Source organism: Gopherus evgoodei, chromosome 3, assembly GCF_007399415.2.
Source record: "Gopherus evgoodei ecotype Sinaloan lineage chromosome 3, rGopEvg1_v1.p, whole genome shotgun sequence".
Classification (NCBI taxonomy): Eukaryota; Metazoa; Chordata; order Testudines; family Testudinidae; genus Gopherus; species Gopherus evgoodei.
In genome coordinates, this window is record NC_044324.1 from 116328750 (window position 1) to 116353386 (window position 24637).

Sequence of the window (24637 nt, forward strand, 5' to 3'; positions counted from 1 at the left end):
AAATAGGAAAACAAGAGCAACTAATGACAAAGTGCAAGAACCTAGAGAGCCTCCTTAAGCACGGTGATAGTTTTGATTTAAATGGACTTGAAATGTACGAAGAATTGAGTACACTGTCATCAATGTTGCCACATGGAAAATCGGTGATGGACATTGTACAGTTTATTCATACCCGCAAACTTGTTGACATATATCCTAATGTGTACACTGCCACTCGTATTCTACTGACAATTCCTTTAACAGTAGCGTCAGGAGAACGGAGTTTCTCAAAACTAAAGCTCATTAAAAACTATCTCCGCTCTACAATGAGTCAGAAACGCTTAACTGGTCTTGCTATTCTTGCAATCGAACAAGACACAACTTTGTGTCTTTGTCATACGATGACATTATTACTGATTTTGCAGCCAAAAAAGCCAGAAAGATTGCTTTTAATTAAAAACAAATCTTTGTTTCAATACCTCTTCATATAAATTTCCAATAAAATTTTGATAAATTGAAAAAAAATTTGCATCATTCTGTCATCAGAATTTTTTCTATAGTGCTGCTTCTTTAGTGCTAATCCATCAGCATTACAGTGTGCTTAATTAAGTTAAACTGGTTTTAATAACGTGAATGTGGCAAGTTTTCCAATACTGTAAGCTGATGTTTGTGTTGCTAAGAGCAGGTCAGGCACAGGGGCACCAGTTTAATAATCTCGCCTAGGGCACCATAAATCCTAAGGCCGGCCCTGTCTGTACCAGCACATTTCAGATCTCAAAAGACAACATAAAACTATAGTATTCATTAGATGTATAGTATAAAGCCATCATTCCCTATCCACCCTTTAGCACAATGTCCCAAATAAAAACAAAAGGGCTAGGAAGATAAGAGAATTTACACAACAAACATACAGGCAGGGAAAGGCGTGGTGGTCTGTATATGAAGAGATAAGTCTGCAGGGATATACCAGAAATGATCTGTTGTTTATATCAGTGGGCGGTTCTCGGGGGATGGTCAGCAGGTGCAGTTAATCAAGCAAAGTACATTACTAAGACTGGCTGTGTTGTCTTCCAGCAGAGGAACAAGGTTTATATTAGTAATAATTAAATCAGACCTGCCAATTTGCAAGCACAGCTCCTTGCACCATGGCTAATGGACATGCTACATAATGTGTGCAGGAAATGGGGTTTTAACAGGGAAGTGGCGGAAGAGTGTACTTCCTCACACCTATATTACAGGGAACGAGTGTTTCTCATGATTTCACCTCATGCACTGGGAGAATTGTGACCATTTTAACCAACAGCTCACTTTCTTCACTCACTCTCCCTCTCACCATGCTACTGTGTTTGGCCTCAGCAACTTCTGAGTATCTTCCCTATAAGCTGCCCTCTCGTTCTCAACATCTTCATCATTTTGAGCATACAGGCAAGTACACTTAATTCATGACTCTCTGCTCCCTCTCCTATGCTACAGGCTGATCAGGAGAGCAGTGCCTGAGGAAACCATCTGCTCCACAGAGGTAAAGTGCCAAAATGGAGGCAGCTGTGGCATATGTAGGAGAAATATTGAGAAGATTTGAGAGAGTACATTCTAATTAAGTTTTGCTGGTACAGAAAGTATTCCATCTGCTTATGTTTTCAAAAGACTATGCCCAGGCTGACAATTTAACTCCACTATATACCACAAGCATGTACTCTATATATTTCAAAGGGTCAGGTTTTGTTCGTGGGGATTTTTTGTTTTTGTTCTGTTTGGGGTTTTTTGGGTGGGGGTTAATATGTTTCAGTACATAAGGGATTTTCTGTCCTGCAGCGACAGTAACCATTCCACAGTTAAGGTTACAACTGAGTTCCCATCTGAACTCCAATTTTTGCTCCTTTCCCTCAATAAAAACCATAAAGATGTATTAGCCTCCAAATTGGTTGTTTAGGTCTACCAAAATTCAAGTGAATTGAGCCATGGATTCCTGAATTACGAGCAGCCTAAAAATAGAAGGGTTCACCAGAGTTCAATAAGGCTTCTATAGTAGGTTGTTTTTTGGGGTTGTTTTTTGTTTTTTTGTTTCTGTTTTTTGAGATTCTGTAGCAAAAACCAGAAAGCAGAGAGCAAGTTTAGTAGACAGACCTTAATTTACAAATGGTTTGACAGAAGCTCCTGCTTTTTTGATAGTCTGTTGTCTTCTTTCAACTAGTTACAACATTCTTGTAAGGTTCTTTATCCTTGTTACCAATATGTACTCTTAACCTTAGCTTCACCTTAATTTTCATTTGTCTGCATAACTAATACATGTATCCCTTCGAGCTCATCCATACTCCCAATGGTGCAGCCAGAATACCTGGGCTACAAGCCCTCCAAGAATGAAGGCAGGCGTCTTCTCAGTTACATGAGACTCAATCAAGTAACCTAACCAACTGCAGATGGTCAGCAAACATTGGTGTAAAAACAGAGTTCTGTTTTACTTTATCAGCTGGTGGAAGCTGTAACAGAGTCTACCTGATTGACTATACAGCACTGGGGCAAACAAAAGCTCAGTATGATACCTATCTGAAACGCATACAACCATTTACAAAATAAAGTTAGCAGCAGTAGGACTGTCAAGGACAGTGACTCTGTCCCTCTGCTGAAACAGCATTTTCAACCTAAGGACCAGAAAAGTGAAAAGAAGAAACAGAGAAAAGGAACAAATCTGGAGAACAAGGAAAAAATGCAAACTCTATGCTCAGGAGCCATCTATGAGCAATGCAATTAAAAATTATTTTTAAGGATTAAAACCTATATTGAAGTCACAGTATTATGTTCATTCTCTCATTATAACAAAAAGCAAACAAATGATAGTAACAGCACTGCTGTTGGAACCATGCCAATCCAACCACCTACAGCCACAATTTTGTTTACAACATTTTGTGTGCGCACTTAAGAAATTAGACCAGGAATGGGCATCTGGCCCTTCACACGTTTTCATCCAGCCCTCAAACTCCCGCCAGCAAGCAGCGGGGTCAGGGGTTGGCCCCACTCCACGCATGCCATGGTTCCGCCTGTCTCCCAGAAGCAGTGGCATGTCCCGCCTCCAACTCCTATGCATAGGGGCAGCCAGGGGGCTTCGTATGCTGCCCACGGCCCAAGCACGGCCCCTGCAGTGGCCCATTATCCAGGAACCGCAGCTAATGAGAACTGCAACGGCAGTGCCTGCAGACGGGGCAACGCGCAGCACAGCCTCGTCACGCCTCCGCATAGGAGCCGGAGAGGGACATGCTGCTGCTTCTGGGAGCTGCTTGAGGTAAGCGCTGCCATAGCATGCAACCCTGCCACCCTCCCTGGCCCCAACCCTCCGCCCTGATCACTCTCCTGCCTTTCAAACCCCTCAGTTCCACCCCAAAGCACCCTGCTGCACCCTCAAACCCTCATCCATAGTCCCACCCCAGAGTCCACACCCCTAGCCAGAGCCTTCAGCTCCCCCTTACCCAACCCCCAGCCCCCCTCCTGCACCCTGAACTCCTCATTTCTGACCCCACTTCAGACCCCGCACCCCCAGCCAGAGCCCTCACTCCCTCTGACACCCCAACCCCCAAATTTGTGAGCATTCATGGTCCACCATACAATTTCCATACCCACGTGTGGCCCTCAGGCCAAAAAGAGTTTGCCCATCCCTGATCTAGGCACTTTCTATTCACAACTTGTTGGGTGTGTGTTTTTTTAGTGTCTTCTTTTTCCAAAAAGAGATCTATGTAAACTCTTCCTAGAACTACAGCACAAAAAGTACTTCATAAATCACAGTCACAGTGGAATGTAAAAGATATTATAACTGTTACTGTACATCTCATTTCAAAGCAGGGTATGTCATTAAACTATAAGTGTCTAAAATATTGTAAACAAAATCAACACACGCTCTATGACTGTAAAGCCAGACAGAAAAAAGTGGCTTTTTCCATTGGAAAATACTAATCAGAAAGTTTCAGCTTGTCATATAAATTTCATATTTCTTCACAAATATCTATATATGAATAAACACTTGTGTTAACTAATAAAAACCACACAGAACATATGTGATAAGCACTTTGATTCTCAACTCTTCATACAATAGTAGCAGATTCTTTCACTAATTTTTCATCACTACAAAAATTGCTTCCAAAGACCTGTTTGTATAAGACACCGAGTGCCTTCTGTAGTGGGCTCAGCTACCCACACTTAAGTTAAAAATTAAAGTAAAGTAAGTAGGAGATAAGGGCACTAAGCATCTTGCAGCATCAGCCTGCAGAGAGATTGTGAATGAACATGCTGAAATAGTGACAGTATTTCTTTAAATAAAAGCACCTGTTTGGAAACTTCCTTTAGCAGAAATTTCCATTCTCCATTCAGAATATCCCTGACTTGGGAAGAAGTGCTTGAACAGGAGTCATTACCAATGCTGCTGAAGAGAAGTCTTCATTTCTGAGAATAAATTTCAGCAAAACATACAATCACAATTCAAAAGTGAAACTTCTTTTGTTCTCTCCCTAAACTTCGGGGGACAAAAGAGCAAGGCAAAAAATAGGTTTTGCCATGAGAAGTTATTTGTGCTGGAAAAAAGGATAAAAACAGGCATATCTGGCAATAGTTTTGCAGTATGAGCAACAAGGATGGCTTGGATATAGGCCCAGGTTATCCAACCCTCCAAAGCTACATTGGAGGGTTCAGATAAATGATCCCAATCTGGATTTATATGTGATATGTGAAAAACATCTATGGAAAAATAATTTATTTTTGTGGATCAAATTCACTATATTGTTCAGAAAAATCAGAGCTCTATATTTTTGCCATATACAGCTGTGTTCATTGGTGGAAATGGCAAAACAATTGTCAATACATAAAAACGGTGATTACTTACAAAAATGCAGAAGTTACTACAGTAATCTGCACACACACAATAAAAATTAGTGGCTTTGCATAACTCCAGCTGTTTTACTATCATGAAAAGCTGTGACTGACACTGTATATTATTAGCATTTTAAAAATGCTTTCTGCTATATAATGTTCACAAACGCTGTAACAAATATTGCATGCTTTATGTAAAATAAATATCCGAACATGGCAACAATTGGCCCAGTTTGAGAACTACATAAAAACACATGAAATATCTGAACTGACCAACTGTAGGCTTAACATTCAGAGTACCATATTATGGGTCAAATTAATACATAGCATAAGCATGGGAAACTATTGTGGCATAAACATTTGAAATGCATCTGATTTTAGCTATATGTCCTCAAGTAATGACAATCTGTAAAAGGCAGAGTATGACAGAACATAGCATCAGACTTCACATTAAACTTCCTAGGTTTTTTCTACTATTAGGTTTAGCTCTGTAATATAACAGTGTTTATGATATACCAGTTTATTTTTCTTATTTAAAAAAGACTAACTTCTATGAACAGTGCAGGATTTACCTGGGAGACATTCCAATCTCTTGGATAAATACTTATTTAGGCTCTTATAAATGGGTATTTATGTACTTACACAAATGCCTCAACCCTTATTTGCACAATGCTTTTTCCTACAAACACTGCAATCTGTCACAGAGTATTGCTCCAACAAGCCATAACAGCTCCTTCTAAGAGTGCACAGTTCCTTTTAAGAGTGCATAGTCTGCGTACTAAACATCCTTTTTTAAATTTTATTGCTGAAAGTAATCAGTTCACATATGTACAAAATATACAACTAGAAAATGTTTCATTAAAAAATAAAAAATGGCTTAAAAACATTAATCTATATTATGGATTAATTATGCCAATATTTCCTTTAATAAATTAACAAAAAAAATTGAATCAACATTTCTAGAAAAGACACCTACAATTTATAAATTAAACGTTTAAAATTTAATTGGGACTTTCTTTTAAAAAAATCTGATATTTATAAACAGATACTGAAAACTAAGTTTCCTCCTTCGGTAAAAAAAAATAAAAATAAAAAAATAAAAGGATAACTTATAAATCCCTAAATGAGTTTCTGAAAAAAAGTGTTGGCACAATGTTAAATGTTGAGGCATGAAAGTATTCTAAAAATTAAATCCCAGAGTGATGAAGTTCTCTTTGGAATGTTAAAGAAAACTTACCTGATACCATCAGTATTTAAATCAATCACAGATGGCAAAAGCATTACTAACTTTGTAGTTTGTAATGACATAGTAAAGCAGCACTAATATTGCTACTTATGCTAAGAGTAATTAATTGTCAAGTTTATGGGAATTTAAAATGCTAACTGATATACATTCTCAGAGAAATAATATAAACCTAACGTATGGTTGTGGCATTTCCAAGTTAACATTTTATATCAATACACAATAATTATCCACACTATCTATGCTATTATGGCACCACAGCCTGAGCCCACAAGTAGTTTCCACTCTGCAATTTTAAAAAAGCTTTGGCATAAAAAATGTTTCAAGTTTTGAGATTTTTGTCCAGAAACCAAACATTCCACATACTGTAGAGTTTTAGAGTTCTGTTGAAGACTTGGCCTTTTACACAGCAAAATGCCAGTGAATTCTACCTTCTGAACTTTGAATCCATCCTTAAAGGGACAGTCATCTTAAAAATAACACTTTTCTGAGTGACAAGCCAAGGGAGTTTTTCAGGTGGCACTGCCAGTAGCAGAGAGACACACATTCGATGCCTAAGGGAGTGGGAATGTTGGGGGAGGCCAAGTGAGACAGTGTACAGATTCGTGGGGATGCTGCAGGGTGGAGGACAGCCCATTAATGGCTCCCACTAAAATGTCCTCACATTAATATGCTCTCTTCTCATTTATGCCTCCCACCCCAGTAATGCCCTCTTGCCTCTGCCCTTTACTACTAGCTGTGGCTCATCAGTTCCTGACAACAAACTACAAGAGGTTCACCAGCAAGGACAAGAGCATGAGCAATAGGGCTGCTAGTTCAGCTCCTTATACAACTTCAGGGAGAAGTCCTCCCCTCTGTCTGCCTGCCTTCCAGCATGGCAAGGGGAAAGGTAAGACTTTGTCACAAAAGGCACCGCAGATTCAGAGCTGGTAGCTCCATTTGTGAGCTGTAAGCATAGGTACTGGAACTAAGGGTGCTGCTGCACCCCAGGCTTGAAGTGGTTTCCATTATATACTGAGTTTGCAGTTTGGTTCAATGGCTCTCAGCACCCTCACAGTACACATTGTTCCAGCACCCCTGGCTGTAAGAGTCTCCCTCTCATGTTGGAGAATTTAAGCTTTTGGAAAACAAGAGAAGTTTGCCAGCAAATCTTGGTGTAGAACCTTAAGCTGAAAGTAACTTATCTTTCTGCAAAATCAACAGAACTGTTGTGACATTTGTATTGCATGTGACATTTGTATTGCATATGAAGTCATTCACTATCTGCTGTTGCAATAAATTTGGTATAGTAGGAATCTGTGCAGTTATTTATTTTTGGCAGGGATCTGAAAAATGATAAGGCAGGGCAGCCCAAAGTCCAGAAGAGTGATTTTTGAACGCTAATATACTATTATTCGTTATTTGTATTGTGGTAGCACCTAGGAGCCCCAGTCATTAACCAGGACCCCAGTGTGCCAGGTACAAACACAGAACAAAAAGATAGCTCCTACCTCAAAGAATTTATAATCTAAATAGTCAAGATAGACACACAGTGGGTACAGGGATATACCATGCAAGCACTGTGAACAAATGTTATGGCAGCCAACATCAGGTTAGTTCCACAATTTATTTTCTCCCAGCCTCCCTTCTCCCTGAAGGTGGGTATAATTAGAAGGGAATAAGAAAGAAAATGGGAAGGGACAGAGCAGGAGAGAACAGGGTATGGGGGCAGATGTGGATCATTGCTGAGGGAACACTTCCTATTGCACACCGTGCCTTTGAAAATTCAGACAACTCTAGCAGTGTTTTCCACCACTGCCTTTTTTTTTTTTTTAAAAGGAGCAATGGTCTAAGCTACAAATAGGGTGACCAGACGTCCCGATATTGAACCCTTAATCCCACGCCATGGCCTATATACAATCAGGACGCCATTTGTCCCACTATTGTAAGGTTGCCAGGCACGTAGGCTCCCTACTCAGTTTTGAACAGCTCCCCAGAAGTGGCAACATCTCCCTCTGGGTCCCCCCAAGGATGGGGCCAGAGCCATGCACTCCCCTCCCCCATGGCTCCAATGGGGGCAGCGAACATGTGGTTCCCCCCCTCCCTCCATGTATCCTGATATTTTATTCTTGCCATCTGATCACCCTAGCTACAAAGAGGTTATGAGAAGTCCCAAATGCATAAGCGGGATGCAACCTTCATTACAGTGCTGCCACATAAACAAACACACACACAAACATACTCCCAAAGGCCTGAAGAATAGTCACAAAATAGAGTATTTTTCTATTTGCTACAGCTGCTCCTTTAAGCTTTGTTCAGAGGTTAAAAAGTATCTGTATTATAGCTTCTCAGTTTTGTTTTATTGAGAAGAGAAAGGAAGAATGTAGAATATAAGGTCAAATATGTCCTTGACAGTTCCCCAGCTTCTGTAAAGAATTTGAAACCTAGCTGTTTACAGTCAACACCGAAGAAATAACCACTCTCCCCCATAAAACCACCAACACAGACCATAAACAAACTATTATCTACCTTCCCTTAGAGAATACAAAAAAAATTAAACCATTGAGATGGAGGAGCAAACAGGATAAAGGCTAGCAGTAACGACACAAATTGTTTGAAAAGTGTGATGCAAGCTATTGGCCCCATTCCGAACTTCCAGCAAGAATTAACTTGTGACTAGGGTGCACTTCTCTCAATTAAAAATCCATTTAATTGTATGCAACACCCAGGGGAAGTAGGAAACCTAAGAGGAGTGAGAGAATGTAGACATGGCATAATGGAGGTCACAGAGGGAGACTGGAAGATGTGGACACTGGGGAAAAACACAAAAATGGAGAAGACCCAAATTTCTCAGAACCTAGAAGAAAGAAGTCTGGAACTCTCCAAAAAGCAACAAAACCACCCTGAAGACGCTAGAGGAAGAAACACCTAGCTCTGTCCTCTTTCATTAACATTAACAGGCAGTAGCAGGCCAATGGGCTTCACACAAATAGACTACTACAGGCCTCAGCCTACCAACTTTTGTTTGAGAGGGATTGTTCAGGGATGTGGGATTGCGAGGCTCTGTGGTGGGGTATCCATAAATTCAGAGAAGCATCCAAACTATTCATTGCTTATCTTAATCTCAAACCTTTCCTGGGTATTCTAAAAGAACTTAATAAGTGACAAGGAATTATTTAACGGAAGAAAATCATGTCCTAATTTATCAGTTCAGTGGTCAGAAGTGTGGTCAGGGCTGGCCCCAAACAAAATGGCGCCCCAAGCAAGGAGCATCTTCAGCATCCACCCTTCCTCTCCCCCCCCCACCATTTGTTAAACTTTTAAATACTTGATTTTTTATTGCATTTGTAGCTTTGACGATTTGCATGCATGATTTATCTCTGTCATACAAGACAATAAATTTGCATGCTAGGATCTGTAAATCTGTATTTATTCATGCCATATATAAACAAATTTTAAAAAAATTGTTTCTTCTAAGCTATAGAAACCTTTTCATTTTAAGAATAACTGAAATGTACTAACATCAAAAAATTGAACTGTGCACCAACACTGGGTAGAGCCGTATTAAATAGTGTTACACTAGGTGACATCCTTAGAATGTTAATCCTAGTCTTTCAGTTCAAAAGGTCACTTTTCTCACCTTTGCCCTCATGAACTGAAGCACAGCATCCGAGAGATCCAAAGACTGGCCAATGGCATTTTCAAGTGATAAAATAGCAAGCAATGTCAGTCTCTTGTCAGGCAACATCAATCGAAGATATGTTTTAATGAGCCTCAACTTCGAAAACTGAGCTCACCACTCACGATTGTGACCACTTGCATCAGCAGAATCCTCAGAGCTATCCCACACATTAGAAAAAGTGTCCTTCAGCTCTGCAAAATGTGATGGATGTCAACGAAAACAGCACCCTGAGCCCAGAGCACCCCAAGCCTGGAACTCCAGGCAGCCGCCTGAGCTGCCTGCCCCTAAATCTGGCTCTGAGTGTGGTGATGAGTACTACAGAAAAAACTCTGAAATCATCTGTCTAATCTGTTCTATTAAAATGACAGTGAATATAGTCCTCAGCCAAGATGTGCTTTTTATTTATTTTTTTTTCCCGAGTCTGACCATTTCAAACCCCTCAAGAAATTCTGAAATTTCCAGCGTATCCTTCAAAAACAAGGCCACTGCACCAACATGTACCATTGCATTAAAAAACAGAAAAAATGGCTCATAAAAACCAGATGGGTTTCACCTCATCTAAAGGAAAGAAGTTTAAATTATGGGGACAGATTAAAAAAAAAAGATTCAACCAACTCTCTTTTTAGCAGCGACATCCCTGCGTGCATAACGGACAGTATCTCTCACATGTCTATTTTAATGGACAGCTGAACGGGATGTGTGTAAAATATTTAATGCCCAAAACTCTAAGATCAGAGTTAACAAAATATCCTAATTCTCTCTGTTAATCAAGATTACAACAAAGCAGTTGTATGACCAAATAGACTGTCTGTCTTTTAAAGAATCTGTCCCAGCCCACACAGACTGAGGTCACTGCATCTTGTTATCATCTACACCCATTAGTAGAGATGCATCAATACTTATTTCTTGAAAACCTGATATGATATTGTTGCATGGCCCCACAAACCAATGCCAATCTGTTAATCTTTAATGTGTTGACTAAATTCTTATTGATTCTAGTCATGATAGCTTGCAGTTTTCCCCTTGAACAGTTCTCAGGAATGCACGTCATGAGAATTGATAAAGAAAAACTAAACAAGAGAAAAATGGAACATGAACTGTGCGGGGAGTGAAAAATAAAGAGAGCAGGATACTATGTGACTAATGGCTTCTATACATGGTGTGTTAGTGCACACCAGAGGGGTGATCATTCTAGTACATATGAACATGTTGTGCACTACCTGGCCCACGTGGACCCTGCTGGCACACACTGAAAGTTGCCTAGTACACATTAATGTAGCTCCATTTCAAAAAGTACTATGGTAACACACACAAAGGCACTTTTAGTGCATGCCCATAGGGTCCACACAGGCCACACATGGACAGAATATGCTAGTGAATGCTAAATCTGGGGCAGACTAATGCACCATGTATACAAGCCCTTAGCCTACTCTAGCTTTCTGACCAGATTTTTCCATATGCCTTATTATTAGGGCTGTCGAATAATCCAGTTAACTCACACAATTAACTAAAAAAATTAATCGTAATTAATCAGTTTTAATTGCACTGTTAAAACAATAGAATACCAACTGAAATTTATTAACTATTTTTGGATGTTTTTCTACATTTTCAAATATATTGATTTCTATTATAACAGAGAATACAAAGTGCTGTATTATATTATTTTTATTACAAATATTTGCACTGTAAAAATGATAAACAAAAGAAATAGTATTTTTCAATTCACCTCATACAAGTACCGTAATGCAATCTCTATCGTGAAAGTGCAACTTACAAATGTAGGGATTTTCTTGTTACATAACTGCACTCAAAAACAAAACAATGTAAAATTTCAGAGCCTACAAGTCTACTCAGTCCTACTTCTTATTCAGTCAATGGCTAAGACAAACAAGTTTGTTTACATTTACGTGAGATAATGCTGCCGGCTTATTTACAATGTCACCTGAAATTGAGAACAGGCATTCGCACGGCACTTTTGTAGCCGGCATTGCAAGGTATTTACTTGCCAGATATGCTGAACATTCATATACCCCTCCATGCTACAGCAATCATTTCAGGGGACATGCTTCCATGCGACACTCATTAAAAAAAATAAAGCATTAATTACATTTTGACTGAACTTGTTGGGGGAGAATAGTATATCTCTTGCTCTGTTGTACCCACATTCTGCTATATATTGCATGTTATAGCAGTCTCAGATGATGACCCAGCACATGCTGCTCGTTTTAAGAAAGCTTGCACTGCAGATTTGACAAAATGCAAAGAAGGTAACAATGTGAGATTTCCAAAGATGTCTACAGCTAGGGTGACCAGATGTTCCAATTTTATAGGGACAGTCCCGATATTTGGGGCTGCGTCTTATATAGGCACCTATTATCCCCCACCCCCGTCCCGATTTTTCACACTTCCTCTCTGGTCACCCCAGCTACAGCACTCAACCCAAAGTTTAAGAATCTGAAGTGCCTTTCAAAATCTGAGAGAGACTAGGTGTGAAGCATGCTTTCAGAAGTCTTAAAAGAACAACACACTGATGCGAAAACTACAGAACCCGAACCACCGAAAAAGAAAATCAACCTTCTGCTGGTGGTATCTGACTCAGATGATGAAAGTGAACATAAGTTGGTCTGCACTGCTTTGGATCATTATCGAGCAGAACCCATCATCAGCATGGATGCATGTCCTCTGGAATGGTGGCTGAAGCATGAAGGGACATATGAATCTTTAGCACATCGAGCACATAAATATCTTGCAACGTCAGCTACAATAGTACCATGCAAACACCTGTTCTCACTTTCAGGTGACATTGTAAACAAAAAGCAGGCAGCATTATCTCCTGCAAATGTAAACAAATTTGTTTGTCTGAGTGACTGGCTGAGCAAGAAGTAGGACCGAGAGGACTTGTAGGCTCTACAGTTTTACATTGTTTTATTTTTGAATGCAGGTTTCTTTGTACATAATTCTACATTTGTAAGTTCAACTTTCATAATGAAGAGATTGCATTACAGTACTTGTATGAGGTGAACTGAAAAATATTTATTTTGTTTTTACAGCATAAATATTTGTAATAAAAATAAATATCAAGTGAGCACAGTGTTGTATTCTGTGTGGTAACTGAAATCAAAATATTTGAAAATATACAAAACATCCAAAAATATTTAAATAAATGGTATTCTATTATAGTTTAACAGTGTGATAATTGCGTGATTAATTGTGATTAATATTTTTAATCGCTTGACAGCCCTACTTATTAACTGTATATTCTGGTATCTTAATTTCCTGCCACTATTTATACAATGTACAATGTCTGATGGGTAGAAATTCCAACACCATTTACAAAGGGATCAAGCCCAGAAAGAATCAGTCACTATACAATTCTTGACTAAAAGTCTCTGTTTCCATTCTCTGATGTATCCTCCATGATGGTGGAAGGAGCAGAAGATTGGAGCAGCTACATGTTACTGCTATACAAATAATAATAAAGAATATAAGCCAATTTTTTCTTTTGTTTTTGTCTAGGATTGATGAGAAGTGGGGATATGACACGTTCACCTACTCCCATTTCCTCTCTCACTTAAAACAAACTCACATAATGAACATACGAAATTTCAGATTCCTCAATACGAAATTTCAGATTCCTGTAAATGAGGAGAAATATGGTGATAAAAGTATATTCTGAGATGTCAGAACTCCTTGAGATAATTACTGAGAAAAAGGCAAATTGCAGTGAAGCACAGCAATTTTGAACAGCAAAGCAAGTATTTCATTAACTGTTTTTAAGATCTTTTTAGTAACAGATTTCCCATCTGATAAAGACACACCCTGGTGCTTCATGTACCAAAATACAAAAGCATCCTGTGTGGATATTCATATTGAATATTGAAACATCACTAGAATTTCTTTTTGATATAAGCTAAATCCTTGATCGACTGACTTCAGCTTGAGTTTACCTGAATAAGCAGCAAAGACTTATGGACTAACAGACGTATTGGAGCATAAGCTTTCGTGGGTGAATACCCACTTCTTGCTTCTGACGAAGTGGGTATTCTCCCACAAAAGCTCATGCTCCATTACATCTCTTAGTCTATAAGGTGCCTCAGGACTCTCTGCTGCTTTTCCAGATCCAGACTAACACGGCTACCCCTCTGATACTTACCTGAATAAGAACCTCAAGATTTCCTTCGAGTTAGTAAATTATTTTTAAATAAAGAAATAGAAACAAAGAAAAGTAAACCTAGCAATCTCACTGCCTCCTATTATTGCATTTGCAGAAGTGCTGCTCCTAGATGACTGGAGCTGGCCAGTTAGCTGGTGGAGAGTCAGCAACACGTTGCCTTTTGTATGTCATCTAGCAGCGGTATGGGAATGCAACAAGAGCTGGGCAGCACAATAAAGTGGCAAAAGACAGGGGAAAGAGTTACAGCTCAGAAGGAGAGATCCAATAAAGACCCTTTGCTCATTTACACCAGGCCATTCACCGTTAACACTTCTTCCTTTGTATACAGTTGGGTAAAGAGGAAGGGGGAGGTCAGTCCTAGGAACTGATGTGCAAGGTCATTTTGTCTAAGCAGGAGAGGTGGGTGAAGAATTATCCTGACAGCACTGAAGCTTTTTGTTTATGTACATACAATTTCAATTAAAAATCAGGGCATCCTTAGCAGAGTGAGTCAGACTATGCATTTTAAGCCCCTCCTTTTTCTCATCTACAATTTTGCTTTTCTCTGAAGTCATCTTATAACTTAGTGCCACAGTCATGAAATCTGACACTTAAGACAGACACTGATGCCCATCCTAAGTTTTATTGCTACAAAGGTTGGCAACATTTAATGTGCTGCTCCAATGGAGTGCAATAGTTTGAGAACATGAGCATCTGATCACGTTTTTATCTTTCAAAACAATAAACGAGACAATGGCGCAAGAGTCAGGCATTATGGGTTATTCTCATGAGTGTGCGTGACTGACACCACTGGGTAGAATGTTTGTAGCAGACAGAATACAAACTCCTCTTAACCCCTAACTCAGGCAAAATGCACCTCAGTCCTGACCTGCAGCAGCATATAATTTCCATCTTTAGGCCTTTTCTCAGCAGACTGCCAAACAGAACAAATGGGGTAGAGCAAGTTATGATCTGAACAGATATCCATTAGGCAAACTAATATTACAAATTATTAAGACAAATTTGAGCCTTCCCTCTCTGTAGGAGAAGCACAGGGCATCTCATCACTGCATAACTTATCCCTCTCGTTTCCTACTCAAAACCTACATACTGTAATCTCCCTTATGACAAAGGATGCAAGCTTTTATAGCTTGATGACCAATTTCAGAGGGAAGCCTCCCCGCCCCCTATACTCTATACAATGGACTTCTTTATTTTCAATAAATCAAGTGTACAAAAATGCTCCCACCAAAATTAATACACTACGTTAACCCACTAACATCTTTTCCTTTCCCATCACAGCCATGCCATCTGAAAACTTGTGAAAGAATTTCCAGCTTGTGCAAGAGAGTTACTGTAATAATGAATAGTGTACACTGAATTTTGTGACCAACAGTACATAACATCACAAAATGTAATAGAACTGACTTGAGCACGGCAGCCATCACTGTATGGTACAAAAACTTGTCAACAACTAAAAAATAAAAATTAGGAGCCAATTGCAAAACGAAGATCCTTCTGAAACAGTTTTACAGTACACCTCTACCTCGATATAACGCTGTCCTTGGGAGCCAAAAAATCTTACCGCATTATAGGTGAAACTGTGTTATAGTGAATTTGTTGTGATCCAACGGAGTGCGTAGCCCCGCCCCTACGGAGCACGGCTTTACTGCGTTATATCCAAATTCATGTTATATCGGGCACCATTATATCGAGGTAGTGGTGTATTTAAATAGTTACATAGCAGCCTTCAAAAGAACAAATCAACATCCAGTTCCGCCTTCTTGGTACCACAGCACAATTGTATACACCCTTTTTAGTGTTCTTGCTGGGGAGGTTACATCCAAACCACGTACCAAAACCATATTTATTTCTGACTTGGAGTAAGTCAGACTACGGTTCTGGTTGAACACACACTACTGCTGCCAAAAAAAAAAAAAAAAAAAAAGGGAAAATTCACTTGGAAGTACAAGTGTCCTTCAAGTGCCTGCCTGCCTGCTCTTACAGAAGTCACCTTACAGCTTAAATCAGTCACCTTAGGCTTTCCATTAACAAATCAGTGTTGGCCATTCTCAAGCAGCAACAGATAAATGATGATTCAACCGTTTATCAAGTAATCTTATCTGTATACCAGCCAATGACAAATGCACTGACAATAATAGTTCAGCCTGTCAACAGAGGTATGGGGAGTTCTGAAATTCACTCTGCGATGTCGTTAGTAGAGACATGTGTGAGCAGGTGGCTTCCACATTCTGCTACAAACAGTTTGCACAAGTCAAAATTTAACTCCTTGCTGATGTTTAGATTTATTCACAAAAGGAACACTCAAGGCTTGGCTATTCCTGGGCTTCTTCTCAGTGGCCTGCTCAGTTCACATCCCACATACTCTCTCTCTCTTGGACTCCCACCTCCCTCTATTCCAGTGGGGTTATGAGCCACCTGTGAGAGTGTGTCTGCAAAACATGCTTAACATTTTCCAGCACGACTATCACCTGTTAACATATTGAGCGTGTCAGGAAAACACTATCAGCCTGTTAGAGAAACAGTGGTGCCATAATTGGGCACTGCTACTGTAGCAAAATAAAAGATCCTTTCAACGTCTGTCAAACCAGCAATTGCTATTGAGGCCCAGTCACAAGCCTTGCCCCCATGTACTACGGAAATGTAAATATACATAAACAAAATCTACTTAATACATCATGGAAATAAATGTTGCAGTCCCAATCAAGGAAGTTCATGGCTTTTTCCACTTGAATTTCTATAAATTCCCATAGAAATGATGTGACCACACCAAGGACATTACTACAAAATCGTGCTAAGATCAGGACAGTTCTGCCCTGCTTATTCAAACACAGCATTGGGAGAGGCACACTGACTCCTCTAGGGGTATGTTTACACTGCATCTGGGAAGTGCAATTACAGCACATGTAGGCATAGTTAGGCTATCTTTGATGAAGTAATCTCGCTAAAAATAGCAGAGTCGGACCCATAGGGAGAGATCGTCCCTACTAAATGACTAAGCTTAACAGCACCAGTGGGTATTACTAGTCATAAGAACCCAAATGTCAAAGAAAAGGAGCTTAAGAGAGACAACAGGGAGGCGAAAAAAACTAATGAAGAAATGGTACATAAGCAAAGAGACAATTCAATGTGGACAAAAACTGGGTCACCTTTTCTGTGTTGAGTTCTGCAGGTCCAGTTCTCATCATCCTCTTCTACCTGCCTACCTATTGATGAGAGCTCACCATCACTGCGAAACAATCTTTTTGTCTGCCTAGACAAGGAGGAGAAATTTATCCAGCTCACAGCACGCGAGAGGGAACCTGAATTTTGTTTGAGTCTGAAAGACCTTGAGGTGCATTCTTTTTTCATTTTCTTTAAAGCCAACTATAGTACTCAACTTCAGAGAAGCCCTTTCTGGAGTTGCTCCTGTCCCTCTCACGTTGGCTGTTGAAATGCCAATCTTGAAATACAAGATATGTCCAGGTTTCTTCCAACTCATTCAGTCAAAACACTTGCTGCATTTAAACCAGCAGCAGTATGAAGCTGGGTCACCATGCCAGTGCAATTCTCCGAAGGCTGCTTTGCCTACAGCACTTTGTAAGCTGCAAAATAAAACAAGAGAGAGAAAAACACCACAAGTGGTACCTTGCAGGAGTTTCAGAAAAGCATATTAGGATTTTGTAGAAGTATAGTACCAAAGCGCATGCTTTCTTCAGTCTCCACTCAGCATCCAAAACTGCAGCCCCACTCCTCTCCCTGACGTAATTTTCCAGGAGTGAGCCTGCAATCCAGTCGTCTGTTCTATCTCATCAGAAACAATACAGTGGGAAAACAGACACACAGATCAAACAAGTTGTCAGAGTACGATATAAATTAGAGTACTTATGTCTCTGCCTCGTAAAAACAGTGCTGCCGCTCTGATTCCTAAGTCCATCTGTCCTGCTTTCCCTTAATGAAAAGCCTAGTGAGAGATCTCCAGGACGATTCTCCTAACAATAAAACAGACTGCGTGGCTATCGCTTAGGATTAGAGTGAAATATGATAGGCTCTCTCTCCGACAGGCATGGCCACAAAGGCAGCAAACTCCTCCTTTCCACAGCCAAGAGCTAAACGGCAATGAAAACTTCTGAACTCTACACACACAAATAAGAACACTCAAGTGCAACTGTGCAGACTCAGATAGGAGGGAATAAATTATTGATATCTATAATTGCACAAACATTTAATGTATAGAACGCAGGGTTTGCCAATAAACAAACTGATGTAAAAAAAGTCTGAGTTCAAAGTATGAAAACAAAAACTGTACACTAGCAAGAGGTTTGCACTGAACAGGCTAACAACACAGCATTGGTGTGTGACTGCAGCTTTCGAATGCCTTTCACCCCGGTTGTTGCTACCTTCTCTTTTCATTACCAAAAGTAAAAACACTAAATCATCTCAACTCAGTTTTTTCGAAAAGCCTGACATAACTGAAAGCATTACAGTGATGTTTCTGTTTACTGACCCTGCTAAAAGAAGAGAACAAGTCAGAGGGGGATGGAAAGAAAGAATGACAGAGCCAGGTAAAAAGGTAGAAAGGGAATAAAGGTTGGTAATATCAAGTCCAGGCATCATGACACTATTTCCTGATTATCTGTGACACTGCAGATTGACAAAATACTGAAATGAGTACAAATTTAAAACTAGCAATTGAAGATGCCCCAAAACTCATGATATACTGTGTAATATAACCCATCAAACAATATAATCCACACTGAGAGACTACTAGTATGGCATCTTAAAAGAAACCACCTATGGTATTAGTAGGTGTTACTGCCTTATATTTAAATAATGCTAATGAAAAACAAACGGCTGCAAAAATAGATTATTTTTAGCTATCAAGTGTCTAGGGGTTGTTTTATATTTTTTTAGGATTTACACTACAGTAGAACACACCAAGGTTTCCTCTGAACATGGATGCACTCCCACACACCTGTAAAATCTGCTAACACACACCCTTCAGAAACCATTATAAGAAAAGCTTCGGCTTTTCTGAAAGTTATGGTACTCTGACTCCTAATAAAAGGATAAGGTTTAATTTACTGGCTAGGAAGCAAAGAGCTAAGTACTGTATCAAATTACCGTATGAATCAACTAGGCACACTAAAGTGACCTTTGGCTCCTACCATACAGTACAATGGGTTAGCCAACTGTCTTCTGTAAATAATTTAATAGGCTGCATTTAAATTGAAATCACCCTGTGAGGTACTGCACACGTGCACACACAGACTGAGACCTTTCACCACTCCTGCAAACAAACAAGTGCTGACGCTGCTAACTCTCACGATTTTATTTGTTGTTCTTGAAGTCCCAACTTCTGGAGGCACTGGATTATGTTAGAATCTCAGATTTCATGTAAGAAGAGGTAAATTTCTAGCCCTGATGTTTAAGGAAAAAAGATTGAAAATGTGATCCAAGTGCACCCTGAAAGACCAAATGCCAGAAGGGAAAAGAAAAGGAACCCAACATTTATACCTTTTTTTAATATCTTCAGATTTTTAGCCAATATCATGAGTCAGGGACTGACTCACGGTTTATGAACACATGCAGTTGGCAATATGACTATATTCACTATATAGTTTATTCAGACAATTCAACAAGAAAATACAGAGAAGAATACATACAGTCATGACTACTACAGTCACTCTAAATAATATACAGAGACGGTATAAAATCTGCTGTAGGAACTGTGGAATCATAGTCAGCTCCACTGCACTGTAATTGTTAAAAATAGGAGAGATGGGGCAGCAGAAAATCGGAATCAAGAATAGCTGTCTACCCTGAAATGTAAGGGTAACTCCTACCTGTCCATCTGATGTCCTGCCAGCAATTAGACTTTTAGAATTTGTCAGATATTAAACAATGCTGACTTTACCTCATGATGGTGCATCACAAACTGACAAAGTACTGTAAAAGACTTTACCCTAATGTGATTGACTCTGTCAAGATAACCTGAGAAATGTTCCCATTTCCACTGTGAAAAAGCAGTGATGGGACATTTATTTTAGAATTGTATATCCCCATACCAATATATTTCATTGCAGGAATAGAAAGATATTTTAACTTATTGTGATATGGTCAATACCATTATATTGTTTCTGTTTATATTTTAGAGGCAATTAGCCTAATTACAAACGTGATAAACTCAGCACCAGCCTTCACATCACAATTAATTTTGTCCTTCTGTACAAATGGAATAGAAAGCAACTCTAAGGGGAAAAATTATCTTGTACCTTTGGATTGTTTCCTCTCAATCTCCTTTAATTTGCTGGTTTGCTCCATGGAAAATATAACCAGTCCAATACTCAGTTACTGCCATGTACATATTTTAGACTTCATTTACAAAGTGAAAATGGAAAGGCACTAGATGACAACCATTATTACAGGATGCACCATGTGCAAAACAAATGTCTCATCTATGTGGCAAGGGAGATGGAAAATGTTCGCATCTGACATACTTTAAATGGGACATGTATCTTATAAGATAAATGGCTTTTATAGATCAATGTAAGAAAAACAAGGGCACAATTTCATTAACTTCTATTCAATTATATTAGTTTCCAATCCTACAATTTTTCTTCCTTGCTACCTGTTACACACGAAAATGAGCTTTTAGGTTTCAGGATTAAGTGGGTTAAAATGAAGACCTTGTTTTTCACTGTCTTAACACAATTACACTCTGGCTAGATCCATGAATCACAGAAGACGGAGTAGTTCTTAGAAACTCAAGGAAGCTGAGTGGGATCGAGGGAAAGGCTCAAGGAAAAAAATTTGTTCCACATTTACGGTTATAGATAAAACATAATATACTTTATGATTCTCGCACACCTTCAAAACTCCCACTACCTACTGTGGTTCATTCTTCATAGAACTCCCTAAAAGTTCTTAAGTAAGCAAATGCAAATAGCTTGAAGCCACTGACTTTTCCCTAAGGCCAACAAACTAAAAGATTTGTTGTAAGGAGAAAAAGTTTCAGTTTAGTACAAAACTCAGACTTGCTCCTGTTTTTGGCTGGTTTGTGGTTTCTGGCATCACTCACATTCTACTTTAATCCCTACGTTTTCTATAATTTTATTTCTGATGATTTGGCTAGACATTATCCAACATGATTCACAAGTATTGCACTCTGGGGTACTTACTGATCATGGTGAGTAAACACCTTTGTCCAAGAGCAAGGAGCTTCCTGAACAACTCTCTCTCTCTAGGTATTAAACAAAATCATTGTCAGACAGCCACAAAGGCATTCAGATTAAATAAAATCAAAAGCTCCTTGTAACGGTCTTGTTTGTAGACTCAACCTTTCAAAATGCATCTGCAAACAGACTGCCGCCTGAGAACATAATACAGTCAACGAAAATGAATATCACTCAGACTTGCTCAGACCCTGGGAAAATCATTCAGACACTATTCCAAACCGGTTATCTGCAGCCACCTCATACAGTGTGACTGATGATCTCCAGCTATGAAAATCATTTGAAGGCAAGTAGGAAATTCACTGGCTATAACTGACACAAAAGCTCACGAGCCTGCCCTCCTTCAGAACTGTTACTGTCTACTGTGTAAAGGCACATTGATCTACTTGGATAGGCACAGTATAAAAATGCCTGGAGAGATAATAAGCCTTATAATACCATAACCCAGAGTCCCATATTATTATTTGCAGCAATTATGCATATAGAAAACTTTTTTTGTTTTTTAAAATCAGAATAGGGCCTAGAGGTCCCAACCAAAATTGTGGCCCTACTGTGTTACGTACTATACCCAAACACATAGTAAGCAGCAATCCCTCTCCCAAAGAGCTTACAATCTAAGCAGACAAAGGGTGACAGGGAAAAAGAGCCAGAGATGAAGTTATTTGCCCCTGATGAGACAGCAGGTAAGTTACAGAGGTGAGAACAGAACCTATGTCTCCTTACTCCCTGTCCAGTAAACTATATACTGGGCCATGCGGCTGCCCTCAATGCTCTCAGAGCAGGAACCAAAGATATAATGGAACAAATTAACAGACATTAACAGCCTATGTCCTTCTAAAGACCACTACAGTTTAAATGCAAAGAATAATTTTGTTTTGAACTCTTATATTTTGTTAGTGGAGATCTAGATGGGGGAGGGTGTTTTTTTAGTTGGGAAAGGGAAAAAATGTACTATCAAAGATAAGTATCCCCAAATTTGTTTTTTTAATTGCAATATTACTTTCAGTGTCCCACACACACTTCACATCCAAAGTAAGTCTATAATAACTACAAAAAGTAAGCCTGCAACAACATTAAAATCCAAGCTCTCCATTTACAGTAAATCCAGCCTTGGGCTTGTGGATCTTCACATGCAGACATGTGGCACCTTCCCTCTGTTCCCTAACCTTGTAACAAATTAATGTACCGATTGGCACAGACAGGCATTTCATACCTTGTTTAAACACAACAATGGGAGAAGGCAGGCAGAATCATTCAACTCTGCCACATTTTCATACACAGCATCATACATCGTTGCTGACAAACTGGGATATTAAGCATGTTTGCAGCCCATGATTTACAAAGCTAATACAGTCCACACTATCAGTGGGCAGTTTGATGAGTTTTATTTCTAGAACAGATTGGGCTTCATTCTCCTCTTATTTATACCAGTTTGACATCAGCGCAACTCCATCTGAGTCAACTGAGTTACTTCTGATTTACATTGGTGTGAAAGTATAACCAGGCTCATTAAATCTGAAGTTTTTATAAAAACATCAACAACAAGAAAGTAAACAGGGAAGGATTTTATAACAACAAAAATAATAAACTTTATTTTAAAGGGAGATGTGAGCCAAATGCCATTATCATCTTTAAACAAAATCGTCACACAGAACTGCTTGGCACCAAAATAAAAAAATAAAATAATCTTTTACACAGTGACCCAACAAAAAAAAGAAATATTCCGTATTAAAAAAGTCATCTTAGCCTAATAAATTCCAGAATTGATACAAAACCAAAATTCCTCAGTAATCCACCTCCCAACATAAAAATGAATTAATCAATCACTGACCACAAGAAAAACACTTAAAGTATTGAGACTTCATTGGACAGAATTGTTACATTTTAGTTCACGCTGAGGGAGAGAGCACTCTAGATGTGGAGTCACAGGCCTTGTCTAGACTAGAAAGGATTGCCAACACAGCTCTATCAGTGGCAAAAGAGTTCCTTTGGCTACATCTGCACTGAGGCTTTTGCTGACACAGCTATGCCATTTAGAGGTGTGAATTTTCACAATCCTAACTGACATAGCTATGCAGGCAAAACTTAAGTGTAGACCAGGCTTTGGAAAAGGCTTTGCCTCTCCTATCCTACAGGACTGTACATGAGCTCCTGTTGAGTGCATAAAGACTCGTGTGTTTATCATCTCAGACATTGCATCATGAAGGTATTTGACTTTACTCACAGATCAAGAAGCTTATAAACATCTGTGCTCTGAATAACTGAAGTCATGCTGCTGAAATCAGTGTCTAAACCTGTTTTTAAGCCTTGAGTACCCTGATATAATGATCAGCTGATGAGCCACAAGGTGGCTCCATGGAACAATTCACATTTCTCTACTGCTATACTGACATGAATTGAAACTGCACAAAAGACAGCGTGCTTGGTGTACTGTATCAGTATCAGACCCAAAGCTAACAGTGGAGAATTCTGAATTGTGTCTATAAAAGAGGAAAAAATATATAGTGCATGGCAAAAGAGCCCATTTTTTTTAAAAAGACATCTTCTGTCTACAGAAGAATTTTCTGAAAATTCCCATAGAGCACTAGAACAAAAAGACATTACTACTACAGAACAATAGAACTGAACTGATGGGAGATTGTATTATAAGGTCTGAAGAGTGATCATCCTGTCTTTAGCAACAAACTCATGTGAACCCTCTTATTATCCCAGTAAGAAAATAAAACAAACAATCTCATTTATTTTAGTGGGTTTTTTTTGTTTTTTTAACTCAGACATGATTCTTCTCCAGCCAATAGCCCCACAATCCTGTAGGAAGGTCCCACATATAAGAAGCTGCCACCGCAATCTGAGTTCCTGTACCAGTTTCCACAGAAGAGCTTCTAAATTGGGTGTGGTTGTGGCTTCATAACACAGAAATCTTCTTCATAGGCAAAGCATCAAAGAAACTTCTAACCATAAGTAGCCTCTCTCCTTCCAACACTGAAACTTGGCTAGCACAAATAGCTACATGGTTTAGAAAGAGAAAAATGAAAAAAACAATCCTATCTATTGACCAAGGAATCCCAGAAGCTGGTGCACTCTATGGAATGATCACTGTAGGATGAAGACCATTTTATTTAAATTTTCCCCTATCCATGGAAGATAATGAGAGCATAATTTTTATTGTAAAAAATTCTATTTTTATAAACATACAGAGGATTCTAAGAAGTTATTATAACTAGAAGATGGGAAAAGTTTAGCAGAACCATACAACAAAAAATACTTCATATAGACATTTTGGCAGCCAGTAACTCTGTTTCTAGAATCTAAGTATTTTTCTGCTATGCAAAAGTCAATTGAGGTGAGGGGTATCCAAATACATCAGCTCCTTTTGTTTTTTGGTTAAAAGATGTGGGTGACTGTTATACATTTACCTGGAGAAACCCAGGTTCAACTCCTGCTTCAGGCCATATCTGAAAAGGAGTGATCTCCTGCCATTTGACCACATCACAAACGTTTCCCCATATCATTCC

General features: G+C 39.1%; 1 protein-coding gene across 8 annotated transcripts in view; it reads right to left on the reverse strand.

Moving 5' to 3' along the window:
* The window catches only part of NHSL1 (NHS like 1), a 272172-nt gene that overhangs the window by 165763 nt on the left and 81772 nt on the right, over nt 1-24637 (reverse strand). For 7 of the 8 annotated variants that reach the window (XM_030556422.1, XM_030556418.1, XM_030556420.1 and 4 more), the window contains exon 1: nt 17058-17834. The exons of the other annotated variant lie outside the window; for it this stretch is intronic. In XM_030556422.1, coding sequence (XP_030412282.1) covers nt 17058-17259 — 202 coding nt within the window. In that variant the 5' untranslated portion in view covers nt 17260-17834. Of the gene's footprint in view, nt 1-17057; nt 17835-24637 lie in introns of those variants that run through there. 8 annotated transcript variants of the gene reach the window in all.